Source organism: Myotis lucifugus, unplaced genomic scaffold, assembly GCF_000147115.1.
Source record: "Myotis lucifugus unplaced genomic scaffold, Myoluc2.0 scaffold_162, whole genome shotgun sequence".
NCBI lineage: Eukaryota > Metazoa > Chordata > Mammalia > Chiroptera > Vespertilionidae > Myotis > Myotis lucifugus.
Window position 1 is genome coordinate 2699471 of NW_005871210.1, and position 22374 is coordinate 2721844.

Genomic DNA, 22374 nt, shown 5'->3' on the forward strand with positions numbered 1-22374 from the left:
AGGAACCTTCATACTGCTTTTCATAGTGATGCACCAGTTTACTTTCCCACTAACAGTGTGCAAGGGTTCCCTTTTTATCCCCACATCCTCACCAGAATTTTTGTCTTTTTGATAATAGACTTCCTAAGAGATATGAAGTGATAATTGTAGTTTTGCTTTGTGTTTCCCTGATGAGTAGTGATTTTAAGCATCTTTTTAATGTACCTGTTGGCCATTTGTATGTCTTCTTGGGCAAAATGTCTATTCAGGTCCTTTGCCAATCTTTTTACTTGGATTGTTTTTTGCTATTTATTTGTATGTGTTTCTTATATATTTTGGCTATAAACCCCTTAACAGATGTGTGAATTACAAATATTTTCTCTCAATACATAGGTTGCTTTTTGTATTTTGTTGATGGTTTTCTTTGCTGTATGGATGTTTTATAGTTTGATATAGTCCTACTCTTTTTGTCTTCGCTTTTGATGTAAAATCTAAACTATCATTGTTGAAACCATTGTCAAAGAACTTACCTCTATATTTTCCACTAGAAATTTATGTTTTCAAGTTTTAATCCTTTTGAGTTGATTTTTGTATTTGGTATAAGATAGGGATCCAGTTTTACTCTTTTGCATGTGGTTATCCAATTTTCCTAGTAACATTAATTAAGAAGACTATTTTTCCCCTCTATTATATATTATTGACTTCTTTGAAAAGAATTAATTGACCATCTATACATGGGCTTATTTCTGGACTCTCTATTTTGTTCTATTAATACATGTGTCTGTTTTTATGCCAATATCAGACTGTTTTGATTACTATAGTTTTATGGTATAATTTAAGATAATAAAGTGTAATGAGTCCAGCTTTATTTTTCTTTCTCAAGATTGCTTTGGCTATTTGGGGTCTTTTGTAGTTCTGTATGAATTTTAGGTTTTTAAAATATTTTTATGTAAAATGCTATTGGAATTTTGGTAGGGATTGCATTGAATCGATAGATCACGGTGGGTAGTATGGACATGCCAATAATAATATTAATTCTTCTAATCCAGGAAACCATAATATTTATTTGTGTCTTTTTCAATGTCTTTTATTACTGTCTTATATCTTTTAGTTTACAGGACTTTCACCTCCTAGGTTTTATTTATTCCTAAGTATTTTATTATTTTTGATACAGTATTTAATTGAATTATTTATTTATTTCTGTTTCTGATAGTTAATTTTTGGTGTATAGAAGCACAACTGATTTTTTATATAACTTTTTTATCCTATATTTTACTTAATTTATTAGTTCTAACAGTTTTGTTTTTGGTGGAACCTGTAGGGTTTTCTATATATAATATCATGTAATCTGCAAACAGATAATTTGACTTTTTTTCCAATTGAATGCCTTTTATTTCTCCTTCTTGTCTTATACCTCTGGATGGGACTTCCAGTATAATATTGAATGAGTGGTGAGAGTGGAACTCCTTGTCTTGTTCCTGGTTTTAGAGGCAATTTTTTCAACTTTTCATCACTGAGAAATCATCAGCAACATCATTAGCTGTGAGCTTGTCATCTATGGACTTCATTATGTTGAATTATATTCCTTCTACAATTTGTTGAGCGTTTTTAAAAATTAAATTTATTGGAGTGACATTGGTTAATAAAATTTTATAGGTTCCAAGTGTACCATTCTATGATACATCATCTGTATGTTGCATTGTGTGCCCACCATCCAAAGTCAAATCTCCTGGAAAGGATATTGAAAGAACCTAAGTTTTTTTTTTTTGGTTGTTGTTGTTTGTTTGAAATCTTGGGAGGGAAAGGAAAAAAATACCTATCTTAATATAAGGTTCTCAACACATGGTTTGCTTGTTTTCCTTTTATTGTAGTATTTTGACCATCTAAAATAGTGTCAGGCAAGTCATAGGCACTACATAACTACTTGGCAAATGAATAGGTAATCAACAAATTTTATTCCTGTTCTTTTTGTTGGGTAGGATGTGTTTCTGCATATCTCAAGTGAGCTCAGAATCTCCTTGGGAGCGAGAAATCATTAGCTGGTCAGTCTTTTATGTCTGAGACAAAAATACTAATTTCAAAATTCTGAAACCTCAGCAGTATGTTGCTATGGCAAAGACTGACTTGATGGCCACTAAACCTGTTTCATCTTGATCCAGGATAAACAACTGGACTGCATTCTGTCATGGAGATATAGCCATCTGACTGAATTCTGTTCCCTGGAACAGGCTGGAAGTGGTGGATGCCACATCTATACCTGGTCAAAACACTTCTTGCATCATTGGCCATACTTACTCACTTACCCATCATCAGTTGTATCGAGAATTCCTAAGATTTAGAGAAGGGGTGGGAATGTCCAGCTTGCGAGCCATATAAGGCCGATAAAATCATTTGGTCTGTCCCAAGGGATTAGGGGTGAGTTAATTGTTTAACCAAATATAGCTGGCTAATTTTTAAGTTGATAATTTTGTATGGCTTGCAAAGGATGTTATAAATATCCAAATAGCCCTTGGCAGAAAAAAGGTTCCCCATCCCTGATCTAGAGGCTAGCAGAGCTCTATAAAAGACCTGGGCCTTCAAATTACTGCATAGATCAGAGCCCCTTGCTGTCCCTCACCTCCTTGCTGGTTCACATTGGACTATGATGTGAGTGACAGTGTTATGTCACTGAAAGGTTGGTGGCATTTGCTATTTCTCTTAGCTACCTCAATGCACACAATCTCTAAATGCATATACAGTTGTTCTACTCCTACATACTCTTTGTTCTCTGACCAGAATATTTATTTACTATCCCCAAGATCTGCTGTGTTTTTCCCAGCATCTAGCTTAGTGCCCTTCACATGATAGGCACTCAATAAACATCTGTTGATTGATTTCTGGGTAAAAGAATAAAACAGCAACTTCCTATAAAATGCAAGCGTGTTTTATGTTAGAGCTGATATGTCAGAGGAAATGTGCATTTGGGTGTGACTTTCTACCATAGGATTCAGTATACAGTTTTTAAACAGAGAGTTCAGCTTACCTGGAACATTAAAACTAACATTAAATTTACACACACCCTTTCTGGGAGATTCCTGTCATGTAAAAGGAAAATACAACCCTATAAAGCTCTAAACATGTTAGAATAGCAGATAGGTTCCATCCAGGAGAGAGGGTTTCAGGACAGGATATATGAACTGGCAGTGAATGTCACAGGCCCAAAGAATTAAATGGAGCCTCCATGCCAGGGTTTCCCATCCATATTTAAATGCTTAAAATAGAAAGAGCTTATCTTTACCACATTTTCAGAAAGCCTCACCTAACTTTTCTTGCATGCTCTTGCACCTCTGATGAATTGCATGGCCGATTCTGAAAACCCAGTAAATGACAACTACTTAGCTTTCTGCTGTTTACACAGAGGAAGTCAAGAAATAGAGGGGAGGTGAATTACCCTCCTGGACTGAAGTTGTGCAGGGATAGAGAACTGTGCTTGTCCAAGTTGTTTTCTTTCATCCGTCACATATGTTGGACATTCTGCCATCTTCTTAATGCTAGCATCCTATATAATAAAAGCCTAATATGCAAATTGGCTGAACTGCGGAACAACTGGTCGCTGTGATGTGCACTGACCACCAGGGGGCAGACGCTCAATGCAAGAGCTGCCCCCAGCCTGCAGGCACCAGGCCAGCCAAGGTGGGTGCCAGCGGGGGGCCCCCGATTGCCCTGCCGGTCGCCCCACAGATTGACCCTGATCACCAGCCAGGACTAGGGATCCTACCCATTCACAAATTTTGTGCACCAGGCCTCTAGTTCATAATAATAATAGAAGACGTTTGTTGAGTGTTATGTGCCAAGATCAACATTCCCTTACCCATCACTGCTATAAGAGAAGTGTTGACCTTCTGTAGAGATCACCACTTTCCCACACCTGGCCAATAATTGGCTGGTATGGGGCACAAAAGCCTGCCCCCCCGCCTTAGAATGTGTCAAGTCTATGGTAAGAGTTATGCACACAGCTCCTCTGTGGATCAGGCTTTACCTGGAACCACATCCTTGCTTGTTTCTGGTCCTTCTCTATCTTGCTTCCCTCTCTCCTGTTAGATTTTGCCTAAGAGCATTCCCTCAATAATTTTTGAGCTTCCAAATAACAGACTCAGACTCTGATTGTAGGAAATGCAGCCTAGGATGTTTTTCTTTGATCACAAATTCAATTTATAGTCTGTTCCAGAGATGTTGGTTTCACTCTTGTTTCTGTCAATGGTAACACTATTCTCTTAGTCACTCAGGCTTGGAATCTTTAAATCATCTTTACCTGATTCTTCTCTTTTGTCTCTGCCCCATGTCCAATAAACAGATTATGCTGCTTCTCTGTGTCCTTCTTTCATTTTTTAATAACCTACTGTCTCATCAGGTTAGTGAGATGGATTCTTAAGAAGTCTTTCTACCTTCAGGAGAATATGCTTCACGAATCCATCATACAGCATCACCAACAGATTAATCTTTCCAAACAGGCTTCTATGATGTCTCTAACCTGTTCAAGAACCTTTGGGGCCTCATGGCTTGTAAGATAAAGTCCAAGTTCTTTAGCAGATAGTCAACATATCTAAACTTGTCCTTTCTAATGACCGTGTAAGAACATTTCTTTCAGGCCTGGCCCATCTCCTAAAAATCTTCTGAAAATATTTTTATGTTTGAGGTTCCATAGTCTTTGTCTTCCTTTTGCCTCCTAATACTCTACCTTTTATTTAAAGCTCACCTCTTCTGTGGATTCTTATTTCCTTTTCTCAGCTCCTCTAGCACTCATGTCATTGTCTTCATCATTATTGTCATATTAATTATGGTTATCATTTATTAAGATATGTAATATGCCTGACATTGTAATAAATGCTATTTGTACACTTCCTCATTGAGTTGTCATTGAATTCTTTATTGATTTTTCAAACCTGTGAGATACATAGTTTATATAACTTTACCTATATTATAGATGAGAAAACTAAAGTTCAAAATGGTTAATTGACCTACTTAAGATCATATAGTTAGTGAAGGGTGTGGAGCCCAGCCTTGAAACCAACATGTCTCCGACTCCAAAACTTAGGCACCTAAACCCCTCTGCTGTCCTATTGCATTTGGTCCAGTTGCTTCCTATTAATTTATTCTTTATTCATTTATTTATTAAAAATAATGATTAAGTGCCAGGAAAAGGATACTAGGGACTCAGTAGGGCAGTGATGGCGAACCTTTTGAGCTCGGCGTGTCAGCATTTTGAAAAACCCTAACTTAACTCTGGTGCCGTGTCACATATAGAAATTTTTTGATATTTACAACCATACTAAAACAAAGACTTATATTTTTGATATTTATTTTATATATTTAAATGCCATTTAACAAAGAAAAATCAACCAAGAAAATGAGTTCACGTGTCATAGGTTCACCATCACTGCAGTAGGGCCTTGTCTTTACATATTTTTATCTAATCGTGTTCTTGAGCCCTTTCCTAACCCCACTTCCCTCCCCAAGCTTCTCCCTCTCCTCTACTCTCTCTAGGAAAGGACTATATCACTTGTGTGCTATGTCATTTTGCCCATCATTTCCTAGTGGTCCAGTTGTTTGGTTTAAAATGACATGTTTTATCCTTTGGCCTTCAGGCTCAGTCATACCCTTCTTTCCAGTTATTCAATGAAAGATGGTCTTGTTCCCAATGATTCTTTCTGACAGTATACCCATAGGTGCCTAGATTAAGTGATCCATAGGCTGGTAGACTTTTGAGAAGCTGAACATTTATTCCTGGGACATGCCCTGGCTCAGGCAATTTGCGGAACCTCAGTGGCCCTTGATGACGGCAGATTTGCTTCCTTAGAGCATAGATCTACAGTTTGGAAGTAACTGGAAGACATTTGGAGCTTGATCAGATGCACAGAAGGTTGGCAATGGCAGGGACTTTGGAGATCATTAATTTTAACCTTCTTATTTTACAAAGGAAGAGAGTAATCAAACTAGGAACATTGTTTTGGTTGTAAACAAGGAATGTCTGTAACAAGGTTCTGGAAACCCAATAGACCAGAACTTACAGGCTTGCTGAATGCTTAAGTTTGAGCCACTGGAGACAATAGCATCGCGTTGCTGCCAGTGTTTGGTAATGGGCTGAGACATTCTGTCCCCAACCAGGGAACTGGCTCTTCTCAGCACTCAACTTGCTTAATTGAGCACTACCTTTTCTCCAGGGAACAGGGTCTGAGGAATGTCTATGTATGTTGTGGGGGGACTTGTTTCTAGAGCCAAGGCCCCAACAAGATGGAAAATGAATGTTTTTTTTTATTTTTAAATATATTTTATTGATTTTTTACAGAGAGGAAGGGAGACGGATAGAGAGTTAGAAACATCGATGAGAGAGAAACATTGATCAGCTGCCTCCTGCACATTCCCTACTGGGTATGTGCCCGCAACCAAGGTACATGCCCTTGATCGGAATCGAACCTGGGACCCTTGAGTCCGCAGGCCGACACTCTATCCACTGAGCCAAACCGGTTAGGGCGAAAATGAATGTCTTTTGATAAAAACAACTATCCTCTCTTTCCAGTGTTACTTTTGGTCTGTGCTTCTGTAGCCTTTGTGTTCCCCAAACCGTAGACCTAGGTGTGTGGGATAAAACATCTTTCTGTTCAATAGATTGCTCAGACTATAGGAAGTGTCTCTCTTCAGTTCATAAAGTCATTCTTGTTTTCCAGAGGGGAAGTAGAGAATGGTGGTAAGATGGCCTTAGGAAGGAATGAAAGTATATCAAAGAACTAAGCTGCTTCTTGCACTGTGCTTTATACAGATTTTCTCACTGGGTTCTCCCAACAACCTTGCCTGGTGGCAATTACTAGATCTATAGCAGAAATGGGGAAACATGTTGCTGGTTAGTGGGAAAGGAAGAATTCTAGCTTGATTTTGACTCTAAACACATTCCTTTTTAATATCTACCATGCCTCCTAGTGGGAAATGCCTTTGGAGATCCCCTGAAAGGATGAGCCAATGAAACCCTTGTAATATGTTGTGAAGCAGAAGCACAGTTACCACTGCTTAAGGAAACAGCCAAGCATTGACGTTGAACAGATGGGATTTGGGATCAGCTGACCTGGTCTCCAGCTCCGACACTGTCACTTAATGTCTCTGAGTCTCTCTTTCCTCGTTTTTATGACAAAGAGAAAATACCTATGTCAAAGGGTCATTGTGAGAATTAAATGAAATATTTTAAGAGAAAGTATTTTGTAGAGAGCACTATGCCCATGTCATTTACCTAAATGCCACAGTGATTCAGGCTGACACTCTTCTGAAAAATCAATTACTGAGCCCAAATATTTGCCACAGGCTTGATCCCTGACCTCAAGAAGCTTCTAGTTCGTGTGGGGACAAGAGACTAAGAAAATCAGAGGTATAGGCAAATTGTGCTGCTCTGATATAAAGAGAATAGAGAATCAGAGAAAGGAAGGGTTACCCGAGGGCAGGATAGATGAGAAAGCTTCACACAGGAGGCTAGAGTTGAATTTTATAGGATTCGAAGAAAGAGAATGAGGGGAGATCTGTGAGACAATCATACCTTTTAATTAAAAAAAACAACAACCCACAAAACACAAAATGTTTTTGGTAAGTTTGGGATCCTGCAGTTGTTTGGCTTAGAGCAGCAGTTCTCAAAGTGAGGTCCTGGGATCCTTAGGGCATGTTCATGACCCTTTCAGGGGATTCGTGAAGTAAAAACTATTTTCTAATAAATAATAAAATGTTATTTGCCCTTTCTAATTATCATTTTCTCAAAGAGCACAGTGGAGTTTTCTAGAAGCGAAATGACTCATATTGTCATAACAGATTAAATGTAGAAATAGATGAGAATCCAACAGTCTATTAAAGACTTAATAAGAAAATGTAAAACAATGCCACTCTTCCTCACTAAACTTTCTGTTTTGGAAACTATAGCTCTTTCCATAGAGTTATATTTTTGATGTGTTATTATTTTAAAATGAATTAATAGGTGTTATAAAATTTTATCAGATGTAATTTCTAATACATTACATATTGACAGATACAGCATAGGGATTAAATCTCAGGGTTCTCAATGCTTTTTAAAAATAGGAAGGAGTCCTCCATCATAAAAGTTGGGGAACTGTTAAAGATGTGGTATTCTGCTGTGAAGATATAGTTAAGGTCTCACATATTTTTATAATGTTTTCATGCCAGGTCTATGGCCTTTGGGTATCTTAGAACACCCGTGACTAGAAACTTCAAAATGATAAAGCCCAATGTCGGCAAGTCTTCATGGAAACCAGGGCTCTCTTATATTGTTAGCAGAAGTGACTAGAAGGTTTATGTAAGACAGTTTATAACAAGAGCCTTCATGACAATATTTTACCCTCTGAACTAATAATTGCACTTACGTGAATTTATTATAAGGAAACAAATAAATACACATACAAAGATTAATGTACAAGAATGCACTCTAATGATATTTAATGTAAAAATTTGGCCAGGAAAAGAGTTAAACTAAATTATGATATATTTGTACATTGGAATGTTGTAAGGCTTTTTAAGTTATTTTTAAAAGAATATTTACCAACATGGGGAAATGCTCTGTTAAGTGAAAAAGCAAAACACCAATCTGTACACAAAGAATGACTCCAAATTTTGTAAATACACACATGCACACAGATTAGAGAAACACCACCAAAATATGAACTGAGTTTCTAGTTGATGTCTATATTACACAGTATCTTTTTCTGTATTTTATAATATTTCTACCATAAATAAGCATTCAGCACTTTTATTTTTTTCAAAGACCCTAGAGCAGTGGTTCTCAACCTTCTGGCCCTTTAAGTACAGTTCCTCATGTTGTGACCCAACCATAAAATTATTTTCATTGCTACTTCATAACTGTAATGTTACTACTTTTATGAATCATAATGTAAATATCTGATATGCAGGATGGTCTTAGGCGACCCCTGTGAAAGGGTCGTTCGACACCCAAAGGGGTCGTGACCCACAGGTTGAGAACCACTGCCCTAGAGTGTGGCATTCATTTTAGCTAAGGTTTTGGGAGCCAATATACTGAACCAGCCTATGTCACCTGGGGTTCAGGTGGGTGTTGCCTCAGATCTCAGAGGGGTGTTTCTCTAGGGTCACAGTGATGGTTCAAAGAATTCACTATGACTTGAGAATAAACCCAACGAATAGCTAATTTCTATTTCCTACTTAGCCTTTCAAAAGAAAGCCTTAGAGAAGTGGGATTGGTTTTCATGTCCTGCCGCTCTAGGCTCTTGTCAAGAGCTTTGGAGGGGATAACATAGGGTCCAACAGGACAGTTGTCTAAATGATGTGCAGCTGGCCCTGTGCAGGGAGCATGGCAGCCAGTAGATTTCTTTTAAAGAAAGATAAATGGGAAGTCGGGCTTCTGGGCTCATCAGGAGATGGGGTGACTATGGTATAAGAGCCTCAAATAGGAGAACTGCAGTTCACTCCATGGTATCTGGGGATTTCCTCTTTTTCTCTGGGTTGAGAGATGTCAGGTATTGGAAGAGTTTAGTCTTCTTCCTACCAGAATGACCAGTAGGATCACCGATAGAACCAGCACCATGGGAAGGAATATCGACTTTGTTGTTAGTCTCTCACAGCCAAGCATTTTCACCATCAGAAGAGAATCTGTCTGAATGTGTCTGTTTCAGTCCCTGGGACACATTTGCTCGGTTTGAGTACATCCCCTCCCTGGCATTATTCAGCATGCTGTAAGCGTTAAAAGAGACATCCACGGGAGTCCCATGACCTCAGAGGACTTATTCTGTCTGGACAAAGAAGCCCCGTGCACATGTAGCTAAATGATGACATAAAGCAACAGCAGAAGGAATTGATGTATATCCACAGAGAGCAGGCACAAAGCTCCCGAGAGTGACACAGATGCTGAGTGCTAGGACAGCAGAGGCAGGGAGATGAGAGCCTCATGGAGGGGGGTAGCTGCAAAAGAAGATGCTCTCTTCTCTCCAGGGGAGATGCCCTCCCAATAATTGACAAAATAATTAAGGAATGCATTGCGTGTGAGTGCCTACCTCCCGCAAGGCATTGGGCTTCTCCCCCAGAAGAAAAGATTGACAGATGAATGGTGCATCTGATTTAGCTTCTCTACGTGAGAGAGGTGGTCCGAAGGTGCTCCATCAGTCCACATTTCTCTAGTAGGCAGCTAACCACTTTATCCTGGGGTTTCCGGATGTGCACAGACATAATTGCATGCATGTCAGAGGGACCCGACAGGCTGCGTGTAATTTTAAAGGGAAATGGTGAACACCCACTCCCCAGGCAAAGATGCCTTGCTAAAACTGTCCAGAACCTTCTCATTTGTACCTCATTATTTTTTTCCTGGAGAAAACTTAGGGAAAAAAAGTTGAGTTCGTTTTCCCCAGACTTTAATTTGCAAGTGTTGGCCACCTGCTGGAGGCTATCTCTGATTATGTGGAGCAACCCCTCCATCTTCCTGTGTGTGTTTTGGTGGTTTACTGCTGATATGGTGGGAATGAGATGGCATTCTCTCTCTCGGTCACTGGTGCTTATGTTACTATAGCTCAGCTGCTGTTTGCCCAGAAACGTATGGGGACCATTTCTCCTCCAGTGATTACTTTATTGTTCTATGGGGTCTCCCAACAACTGACAGTGAACTCCATGATATTGGGGCTATTTAAGCTTCGCAGTAATCCCATGAAAGCGATATTTATATCCCCCCTGAGCAGATATGAAACACGAGACTTAATGTAATTAGCCTGAGGTTCCACAGGCTGGATTTGAAGCAAAATCTGCTTGACTCTGAAATGAATCCTCTTATGATTATGTTGGGCTGCCGTTTGAATGCAAGTACTTATCTATAATAGAGTTCCTCTACAGATGTGTTCATTTACTGATCTGCATTGTAACTGCTCAGTGACAATTCACTTTATTGCTATTAGTTTTAACTACAGGAGTGATACATGGATATGCTTTTGTCTTAAAACAGTGCAAGGCTACAAATAAACTCAGGTCCCTAGAGCCACCCCACCCCTCCTCGGTCTCCTACCCAGAGGTGACTTCTAGTACCAGTTATTTGTGTATTTCCTCTAGAATTTTGTTTTAAAAAGCATTTGTGTGCACACATATAAACATAATGGAAAGATATTGTTTTGTTTTGTCTGGGTTTGTATATTTAATATATTATTTTTCAGTAGCCCTTTTCATTTAGTAATCTGTTTTAGAGATGTTTTCAAGTCAATAACATTGACATCTGTATTTTTAAGGCTGCTATATAGTGTGTGTGTGTGTGTGTGTGTGTGTGTGTGTATGTAGAATATGCTATATTTTATTCAGCCTTTCCTTTGATGATTGCCATCCCATTATGTTCATATGAGCAAAGGTGCCATGAATGGTGGGCTGTCACATCTTTTTGGGGGTCTGCTCTTGCTTTCTTTCTTTCTGGAGGGCTTCTTTCCTCCCCTCACCCATTTGACAAAGACAGGTCTCTTTGCTGATAGGATTGAGATCTTCTTGGCATAAAATAAATCCTCATAATAACAACTCCTCAACCCTATTGTCTGAACTGGGATTCTTCAGGTAGAACGTAAGTGCTGTAAGGCGAGAAAGACCCGGGAGCTGAACTTTTGGCCAACCCTACACACCTCAACCTACCCTCGTAGGTCTATGCTGGGAATTATGCTGCTGTTAGGTCTACATTTTATCTGCTATGAACCATGCATTTTGCACAATCTGGCTTTCAGAGTCAGCTAACCTCTAATTCTCTGCATTTGGAACCTAGTGATGGCTTTCATTCAAAGAGCTGGGGCAGGAGGACATAGAGACGAACCAATTATCCTATATCATTGCGCCTCTCATCGTGAGACTAGGCCATGCAGCTGAAGAGTCCAATAACATGAAGAGGTCACTGAGATCTTTGTGAGCCTCTGCCTTGGCATCAGCCTGCCTATTTTTTTTTTTTTGAAGCAGAAGGTGGGACCACGACCCACTTGGAGAATGGAGTTATTTAAATTACTTGCTTTTGGCTTGAGGTCTGAAATTAGTTATCTGGCTTGTTATTTGTGGTCAGGCTGGGCTTCTGCCATTGCAAAGATACACATTAATGTGGCTTTGGGCATTGGCCCGAAGATGAGGAGTGGAACAGGCCAGAGGGGAGCATGCATGAATGGTTTTCCCAGTTCAATCATAAAGACTCTCTGGGCAGCCATGGGTTTGGAGTTGTGCTCATGACCTTGACCTTGGAATCGATTGTGGCTCACCACACACTGGAGCCCCTAATTGCCTATGGGCTTTGATTGTTGACTGTCAGTGGAACACACTCAGGGGGAATGGCTGATGGATGTTTCCCAAGCCCAGCACCGGGAAGCATGGTTCTGTCTTTTGATTGCCAGTCAGCTGGGCCATATTTTACTTTCATGGGGGCAATTGGAAACAGTAGCCAAAAATTCTTTAATGATTTATTGGGCATCAATGTGCATCACCCCCTGTAAAGGTTAAGGAGTCTAAATCAAGGAACAGAAAACAAGGTGATTGCCCTACAGTCTGTGCTGTTCATAAAAAAGACAGCCATGAGCATTTTGCCAGATGCTAGGCCAGCCATCTTATTACTCTTCACTTACCACTTCACTGTCGTCTGGGCTGAGGGTTGGAGAAGTGGCGCTCACCTCTACTTCTCATTGTCTTTGCACTGCTCTAGTCTTCCCCGTTTTCTCTATTGAGAGTTGCACTCTGCAACTGCAGAGATTCAAAACACATTTCATTTGTTATTTTACTAAAAAAAAGATATTTATTTCAGAGAGGAAGGGAGAGGAAGAGAGATAGAAGCATCAATGATGAGAGAAAATCATTGATCAGCTGCCTCCCGCACGCCCCCTGCTGGGGATCAAGCCCTCATCCTGGGCATGTGCCCTGACTAGGAATGGAACTGTGACCTCTTGCTTCATAGGTCAATGCTCAAACACCGGCTGAGCTGTTATTTTACTTTTAAGGAGCTTTCAGCAATTTCTGAAAAAAGGAAAAAACACTTATGCATGTTCAGAGAATAAATGGGGAACTCCAAGATGCTCTTGGTGTACATGTAGAGGAGGGTGTGGGCTGAAGTTGTAGGAAACATCTCCACAATGGAATTAGTACTGAAACGGAGTCAAACAGGAGGAAGTCCTGACAGTTACCTTGGAGGCTTTAAATGCCAGGCCTCCAGCAGGCATTTTGACCTGATACTGCAGCCAGGCAGGGAGGCGTGAGTTAGGGCACCAGTGACCCTGGCAGGAATATCAGTAAATTATCATAGAGAGGGAAGCTGAGTGGGGTGCTTGGGTCCCCCTGCTTCAGTAGTAACTGATGTTGCAGTCACATAGGGCAGTGGCCATTAAGTTATGCACCTCCTGCTTAAGTAAATACTGTTTGATTGTAACACAGCCACACCATCATTTACATATTGGTTTTGGCTTATTTTTTGAGCTACAGGAGCAGGGTGGAGTAGTTGTGTCATAGATGGACATAATCTAAAATATTTAATATCTGTCCCTTTTTCTTTTCTTTTTTTTTAAATCCTTACCTGAGGATACTTTTCCATGGATTTTTAGAGAGAATGGAAGGGAAGTGGAGAGGCAGGGAGAGAGAAACATTGATGTGAGAGAGACACATTGATTATTTCCTTTCCAGAGGGCTGGGTATTGAGCCTGCAACCGAGGTACATGCCCTTGACGGGAATGGAACTTGGGACCCTTAAGTCTGTAAGCTGATGCTCTATCCACTGAGCCAAACCAGCTAGGGCATATCTGTCCCTGTTAAAGAAAACAGTTTGCTAACCCGAGAAAGAGTTACTCATAATTATCCAGAAAGGGGCAGCAAAGCCCGATGCCTGACTCAGGGAAGATGTCATAAGAGATAATAGGTAGATGTTAAGAAATGAGCAAAACAAACTAAAATTGCTAACAGGAAAAGGACTGTCATGACTGTGGTTGTTTGCCAGTTTTAGATCATATCACCTGGAAGGGCGTCCATTGAGAAGATGAGACTGATGAGAGAATTAATGAGTAAAATACTTGTACTTTCCTAGTTTTTTCTCAGGGCAAGAGCTGGAGAGGGAAGGAGGAGGGGCTGAGGAGCCAGGTGGTGAAGGAGGAGAAGGTGCTGGCCGGATGAGGAGAGTGGTGTGCCCTCCCCAACCCTGAACATCTGGTGGCCCGCTGAGAGCTGGCAGAGGGTTCCGGAGTCCTCTCACCTCTGGCAGGAATGGGCATTGGGAATGGGGTGCGGAGCCTCAGCTCAGCTCTACTGGGAAGCCGACTTGGCTGTGTTGGCTGGAAGGTTTTCTTTTTTGTTCTTTTACTTTAAAAATAGCAGCACATATGCTTGTTGCCACAGCCTCTCCCCAGAACCTCACGGGAGGAGTGGGAGCTTGCTGGGTGGATAAAGGTATAATGTATTCAGAACTCAACTCTGGAAATTGTCATTGAGAGAGTGGCTGTGGGGACCGACCAGGGTTATGGCTGATTAGGCTGGGTGGCCCTCCCAGAATGTACTACCTACACGCCAAAGCTCTTCTGAAGCCTGTCAGGATTGGACAAAGGCTCCTGAATAGTGGAAGGGCTCAGACCAGCAGTCAGGGTCCTGGCATAGACACTCTGGGAGGTTGCCAGTCATCACCAGGTAGCTGGGGAGTAGTGTGATCTGGGAGGGCCAACTAGCAGGTTGCTGGGCAGGCAGGAGCCACAGAGCAGGTGACCTGCAGAGATGCAAATGAGAAAACCAGGGACAGTGCTAAGGAGGCCAAGATTCAGGGCCCAGGCTGCTGGCTGGGTTCAGACACTCTGGGTGGAATTCAGGACTCTGGAAAGAGGGATCCTAGGTCAAGATCACCCAAGAGGGATGGACTCGGCCCTGGGAATAAAAGCCCCCAGTTGCTGGAACTGGAAACTGAGGGAATATCTCTCTGAAGGTCCAGTCTCCTTGGAGAGAATGTAGTCAATAAGCAGCAAAGTAGAAGTTATGCATAGAGTATGAAGCAGTAATATCCCCCCAGAAAAACTTTTCTTCACAAATGCACAAGAAACCATGTACAAGATGAATAGACAGTGGTTTATTCATAAGCTGCACTGCTCTACAGCAGTTTAAATGAATGAATTATGGCTGTGTCAACATGGATACATCCCCAAACTGAAATTTGGGCAAAACAAGCTAGCTCAGAACATATATTGTGTAAGATAAGATTTATGTAAATGTAGAAATTCACAAAGATTGTTTTATGAAGACAAATACTTGTTAAATCTAGTAGTGGGTATATGATGGACATCTCATCATGCTTTTTTGTGCACTGGAAATAACTTATAAGAAAAACCAGAAAGATTTGGCTGGCATGGCTCAGTGGTTGAGCATTGACCTATAAACCAGGAGGTCATAGTTCAATTCCCTGTTAGGGCATATATCCGGGTTTCTGGCTCGATCCTGAGTGTGGAGCGTGCAGGAGGCACCCAATTAGTGATTCTCTCTCATCATTAATGTTTCTATCTCTCTCCCCCTCTTCCTTCCTCTCTGAAATCAATAAAAATATATTTAAAAAATAAATTTAAAAAGAAAAGACAGAAAGATCTACACACACATACACACACACACACACACACACACACACACAGCAATGGAGTGACCTGCTGGAATCAGAGTAACCTGAGCCAAGGCACAGAGGCTGGAAGTCCAGTGGCTGTGCACATCTTACCTACTGTCTCCCAGGTTAGCTGTGTGTCCTGAGCAATTCACAATGGTAACTGGCACAGTCCCAGGCCCATGGTGAGTGCTCAATGCATGTGTGTGATGGTTCCAGTTTTCGGAACATTTCTGAACATTTTAGCCTAGTGTACAAATTTCAGAGGCTAGCTTTAAATTTGGGAAGATGAGGCTGTTTCCTCTGAGTGGCCCCACTGGCAGATGTCTGGAGTCACAAGGTGGAGGATGGTCTGCTTTCTTATAAAAGTGAGTTCTGCAGGCACAGCTCTCTGGCAATGGGGCTGAGGCCTCTTTGCCCCTCCCCCAAGGCAAAGGGGCCTGCAGGACTGTGGTCAGCGCGGTGTGCAGAGTTCATGCCTGAAAGGACAGGGTGCAGGTCACCTTTGCTCCCATGGGCTCACTGGCTCCTTGAGGTGTCTTCAGTGAGTGAGACTTGTTTCTGTCAGCCTGACTGAGCAGAAACTGCCTGGGGTGATGGAGAAAACTGAAACGGGGAGTATCCTTTGTTGGGAAGTCTCTACTCTCAGCAGCCACTTTTGGAAAACAGTGAAGTCAGATTGCATCTGTTGTGCATCCTGTAGAAAGAGAAACTATGCGTGGTACTGAACATACTACCTTTGATGAGGGTTTTTTGGATTCTGGAAGGAAATGTGTTGTGACACAGTCATGCGGGGAATCCTGAGAATTTGGTTCTTATAGATAAGATGTTATGTACAGTATGAGGAAAAGTCGGTTGCTGGAAAACAGCTTAGTACTGTGTTGGTGGGATAATAAGATCTAAGGTCTGGGAAGGAGCTTTATGGTTATCTGAGTTAAACCTCTGTGTTGATGATGGAATTGGGGCTTGACAAAGATCCTCTTCTTGACCAAACTCTAGTCAGGATCCTCTGAGCTCTTTTCAAACAGACCCTGTCCTTGGGTATGTCTTCACGAGCCCAATTTTAGCAAGATTCTTACTAAGTCAGTTTAGCCAGAATCCCCTGAGATTTGGGGACCCTCCATATCTCATCATGCTCAATATCTGACCAAGTTTCTCAACCTCCACCATGCCTCGGGTGATGTCTGATCACCCCGGCTTCTCTTCAGCCAGCATCCTATCAGGTCAGTTTAGTAAACAGTTACCACCCCCGCTCTTAGTCAGGTTCATTTGCTGACCCTAAGTTCCTGATTTCCTTGTTGTATTTGGAGTTGGACGCAATCTCTCAATCTCTCTCTGCTACTGCAAACCCCATTGCAGTAGTCCCTATACCTACTGCTATAGTCCTGAATGAATGTGTCTTACCATTTCAACAGTGTCAGAATAATTATTTTCTTTCATAGGCTAAGAGAATTGGCTTGTCCAGGGTACCACCTTGAGTACATTTCAGAACCACTTCTAGATTCTAGATTTCCAGACTTGGGTTCAATGTTCTTTCCCTCACCATGATGTCTTTATGTCTTCAGAAGTATAAAATTGAGAAGCATTTCATGTTTTATTTGGATTAATAAAGTATGCTTCTATACTGAAAGCCTCTAGAACAGTGATGGGAACCTTTTGAGCTCAGTGTGTCAGCATTTTGAAAAACCCTAACTTAACTCCGGTGCCGTGTCACATATAGACATTTTTTGATATTTGCAACCACAGTAAAACAAAGACTTATATTTTTGATATTTATTTTATATATTGAAATGCCATTTAACAAAGAAAAATCAACCAAAAAAATGAGTTCGCGTGTCACCTCTGACACGTGTGTCATAGGTTCGCCATCACTACTCTAGAAATTGTGGGTCTGTCTCCTCCCCTACCTGTGTAGGATGGGAGCTCAGGGTGATTGGTCATTTAACCTTAAAGTTGGTCTGAGTGAACTATAAAGACCCTTCCCTGGTACCAGGCTCCACTAGACATCACAGTCTATGCCAGTTGTGCAGCATCCAAAGGGCCAGGTATGTTTTCTAGGTGTGGCTGTGTGTTGAGTTGTTCACTGTTCCTAGACATTAGCATTTGGTCAATGAGGTTTGGACAAGCTCATTCATTCATTCATTTATTTATATTTGCAAATAAAGACAGAGAAAAACAACACAAAATCAGTATACTCATTTACTTTATACTGGGCATGGTGCAAGACATTTGGGCTCTTAGAAGAAACCTCTGTTGCCCTTAGGGAGTTGGAGTCAAGAAAGAGGTCCCAGAATAAAATTGGTGTGACCAAAATAGTAGGATAAAGGCTAAAATTGAAATATGTACAAGTTGGTCTGAAAACACAAAGGAAATTGTGATTAACTTGCTGGAGGGAGAGTAATATTGGAGTTGAGTGTTGAAGGTTGGAGAGAAATTTACCACGTAAAAGAAAAATGGTAGTTTTGCAAAGGGAATGATAGATGCAGAAATGGAGAAGAATAAAAATGCAAGATATTCAGGAAAGTTTAATAAGGATGGAGAGAAAGGGGCAGAGAAGAAAGTGGCTGGGAATAAGTCTAGTAAGGGAAGTTGCAGCCAGATTTTACAAGACTAAGCTTGGAAGATACAACCTCATAGTAGGCAGGCAGTAAGTACTTACTGGCGGGGAGTGAGGTGAACAGATTGGGTGGTTGAAATACAACCTGATGACACTATGGAGGATGGTGGGAGGGGGAGAAGTTTGTAAGAAGGGCATCCAGTTGGAAGACTGTGGCAAAATGATGATACTTGAGCCACAGCATTGGCACGAGGTTGAAAAGACCAGGGGTCTAGGTTATTTAGGAGATAGAATCATTAAGACTTGGAGACTGAGCTGGGTTTGAGAGATAAAGGCAAATAGAAAGATTGAGAGTTCTTCCCAGTGCCTAAGGTATCCCGGAGACAGAAGATAAGAAGTGAGTTTTTTGGGGGGCTGATTATTAAAGTTAGAAGAACCAATGACTATATGGAGCCAGTAGCCCAGGGAAAGATTTGAGATATTGGTGTTTATTTATTCAGTAAACATGCTGAGGGTGCATGATGTATAAGGCCTGGTTCTGGAAAGGAGAAGTGCATGTCCTTTAAAAAACTTTTTCATTTTTTAACATTTTATTATGCTTTACACCCTTTAGTAAGTTTCCCAGAGAGCTGCAGATCTGGGAATGAAACAGATTTTGCTATGCCCAAAGTTCACCTTCTTTCCTCTTGCCATAGTGTTCTCTGAAGTTCCTTGTCTCTGAGGAGCTTACACTGTGCTTAGGGAAGCGGAACATAAAGAAACTAATCATGACAATATTGAAGAGTGGAAAAGAGGCATGAGGAGTGCCTTGGGGGCCTACTGGATGGGGCTTTAGCTCTGGAGCAGAGGAGAGAAGAGTGGCCATTGGGAAGAGGGCTAGTGAAGCCTTCACAGAGGCGAGGGTGGGTATGCAAGCTGGGTCTAGGGCAGCCGTGGGCAAACTACGGCCCGAGGGCCGGATCCGGCCCGTTTGAAATGAATAAAACTAAAAAAAAAAAAAAGACCGTACCCTTTTATGTAATGATATTTACTTTGAATTTATATTAGTTCACACAAACACTCCATCCATGCTTTTGTTCCGGCCCTCCGGTCCAGTTTAAGAACCCATTGTGGCCCTGGAGTCAAAAAGTTTGCCCACCCCTGGTCTAGGGCCATGGATTGGGCAGGTGGAGGAAGGTGGGGATAATTCTTAAAGGTCATCACCATTTGGCTACTAACTTTATAAAGCTAATCTGTGGTCCAGGGCAAGAGCAAATTCGAGTTAGAAGGTGGGCGAAGGCTCAAGGAAACAGAGATCGGAGGCAGAATGAAGGCTCCCATGAGGTCCGTTGACCAGAGAGACAACAAACTGGCCTCCATGACTCAGTGGAGGAAGTTTTGTGGGTCTGGCCCAGGAAGGCAATGGCTGACGAGGGAGTGAGAACCTGATGATACGAGTGGTTTGAAAAGGAGGAGGCATGTGTGGAGGGAGGGTGGGGAAGGAGGTGAAAGGTGGCAGGTAGGTTGGCTACTTGAATCTGTTTGGCACCTGCTGTCTGTCCTCCACCTTGGAAAGGTGAGCTGGATGGGAGGGAGCCTAGGAGTTGGCCTGCCTTTGTCCTCTGCTCTGATATAAGGTCAGAGCTCTTCAGATTAGGCCCAGAGGAGGAGCAGGTAGCCAGCAGGATAACTGGGATGATGAACTATTGGCAAGCAGATCAGCATTGCTGGCATTTCACCTTGATACACCGTTGCTCCTACATGAAGCATCAAAGTCTCTGCCTGGTGTGGCCTGGTCTGGCTATGGGCCCACAAGCTCTTGGGTAGGGCCCATTCTGCCTCTTTGAGGGACCCCTTGCTTCAAGCTCAGTGGAGGGGGTGTGAAGTTGGTTGCACCCAGTGACTTCGGGTGACAGTCTGGCCTCCCTCCTGGCACAGTCCCTGCTGTTGAGAACCAAGCTCCATGCAGAGAAACAGAGGCACCTGAGGGCTGAGCTCCGGGGGCAGGCCCTCTCCCGCGGTGACTCTCATGGCATATCGACACAGAGGGCAGAAAAGTAGGTCCTGAGAAGGGCCAGGAGCAAAGGCGAGCCAGCATAGGGAGTAAGCAGACACATTGATTAGACTAATTGCTCTTCTAAAATGAATGGGGCCTTTTATCTCAGAAAAGCACTTTGAAGCACTCATGTGATTTGGGAACAAAGGTGTCGTCCCAGGAGAGCCTGGCTCCCCATTAAACACAGCCCTCCCTCTGGTAAAACAATCTTTGCCTTTCTCTTACCTGCAGGTCCACGAATTATGGCACCACCTATGAAAAGCTGAATGACAAAGTGGGCCTGAAGACTGTCCTCAGTTACCTCTACGTCAATCCCACCAACAAAAGGAAGGTAAGAGGAAGGGTCGGTGGGTCCTGGGCACTCCCTGGGGGGCAGCAAGCCTGCCCAGGGCTGTGAGTAATGAAAAAACACGAGGCATGGAATTGCTTAGACAGGGCCTGTTTTATACACTAAGGACATTGAAGAAGTTTGTAATTCTAACAATAGCCTTGATAGTAGCAGCAATAATAATGATAGCAACAACAACAACAGTAAAACCATATGACCAGGTAAGGGGTTCCTCTGTGCCTAGGATGGTGTTCAGTGCCTTACACACCTTATCTCATGTATCTGCACAATGAATCCATGGGGTAGAAAGGATCATTGTCCCCATTGTACAGATGAAGAAACTGAAGCTCAGAGAGATGAAGTAACTTTCTAGCTTGAAGTTAGACAATGTTAAGTAACAAATCTAGGATTTCAGAATGGGTCTGCCTGACTCCAGAGCTGAGTCCTTCTGTAGCCCCACTCTTGCCGGAATATTTTCAGAAAGGGTTTCTGTCGAGGGAAGGGTAGGCAGCTCCTGGATTTGTCATCTTGATCTGGAGCTGCTGCTGAGGCCTGGAATGAACTCACAGGTGGGACTTGAGTCATGCAGACTTATTGGGAGGAGGGGGCCTGGAATCTATGGAACTAGGGGCAGCTTTAGAACGTGAATGCTATGCAGTATATTAGCTTTGGGGAGAAGTGATCTAGCCTCAGCTAGGAAGGCACTGCTGTTTAGAAGCTTAGGCAGGCCTGGCTGCCATAAACACACCATAAATATACTATAAAAGGCTATGTCAGTGTTTCTTAAATGCCAGAAATGACACTCCCAAGCTCTCCTCCTGCACACTGGTTTGAAGTCCCCAGTGGTTTGCAAACCCTCTCTTCAGCAAGAAAACTCAGGGGTGAGTGCCAGCCCATTGTGCAGATGTCTCTGATCTGTGGTTCCAACTCCTGGAATCCAGGTAATGACTTAGAACTTAGAACAATGCTTGTTTATGCTGCTTAGCGCACAGCAGCTTTGACTGAAATCCTTAGCGTCACACCTCTCAGCCCCACCCCTTCTCCTCACCACCACCTGGACGTCCTGCGCATCCCCAAAGGGAGGAAGCAGAGTTGGTGGTTCCTGGGCCAGTGTTGGGGATGGATGCCCAGAGGCCCAGCTTGCTTCAGGAGTCCCCAGATCTGAGACTGGGCCCACCATCAAGTTCCCAAATCCTGATAATTGAGATGGCTGGTTAGGCACCTGTTACCGGATTTAGCTGAGTGGTTTCTCTTTTCTCTGTTCCAAAGCATGGCCATTTTTGGTTTCTTTTGGTATTGTTTGAATTACTACATGTCAGAGTTGGAAGGGATCATAGATTTCACCTATACCAGCAGTTCTCAATCGGTTTTGGATTTCAACTCTTGCGAAATTGTTTAACACTCTAGACCTCCTTTCTAGAAACAGGGCTCTACACACGAAATTTGAAACCAATTTTTAGGGGTTTGTGAACAGCTCTGATCCCACCATGAACCAAAAATGTTCATGGAGTTTTGGTTGAGAATCTTTCATCTACACCAACAGCCTCATTTAATAGATGAAAAAAATGGAAGCCAAAATAGCCCTTAGAGATAGGTAAGAAAAAGAGCCAGGTTAGAACCCAGCAGTCTCGGTCCCCAGTCCAGATTTCAGAACACACTTTGTACCTATTCTTCCTCTACAGTCACAGCCTAGAGTTTCAAAATTGATGATGTAGTTCTGACATGGAAGTTTGAGGCAACTGCTTCATGATCTTGATTTAAAACTTGGTGCCGTGTCCATGGTGGACACAAGATAAAACTTGACTCAGTGGAGTCAGTGATGACCTATTTTAATTCTTTCTCTTCCCTTCTCCCTCCATGGAGAAGGAAACAGGCCC

General features: G+C 42.2%; 1 protein-coding gene across 1 annotated transcript in view; it reads left to right on the forward strand.

Annotated features, from left to right (window-relative positions):
• SORCS3 (sortilin related VPS10 domain containing receptor 3) overlaps positions 1–22374 on the forward strand; it is a 506985-nt gene that overhangs the window by 199939 nt on the left and 284672 nt on the right. Inside the window, exon 3 of the mRNA XM_006095936.3 lies at positions 20401–20500. Within this exon, the coding sequence (XP_006095998.1) occupies positions 20401–20500 (100 nt within the window). The remainder of the gene's footprint in view (positions 1–20400; positions 20501–22374) is intronic.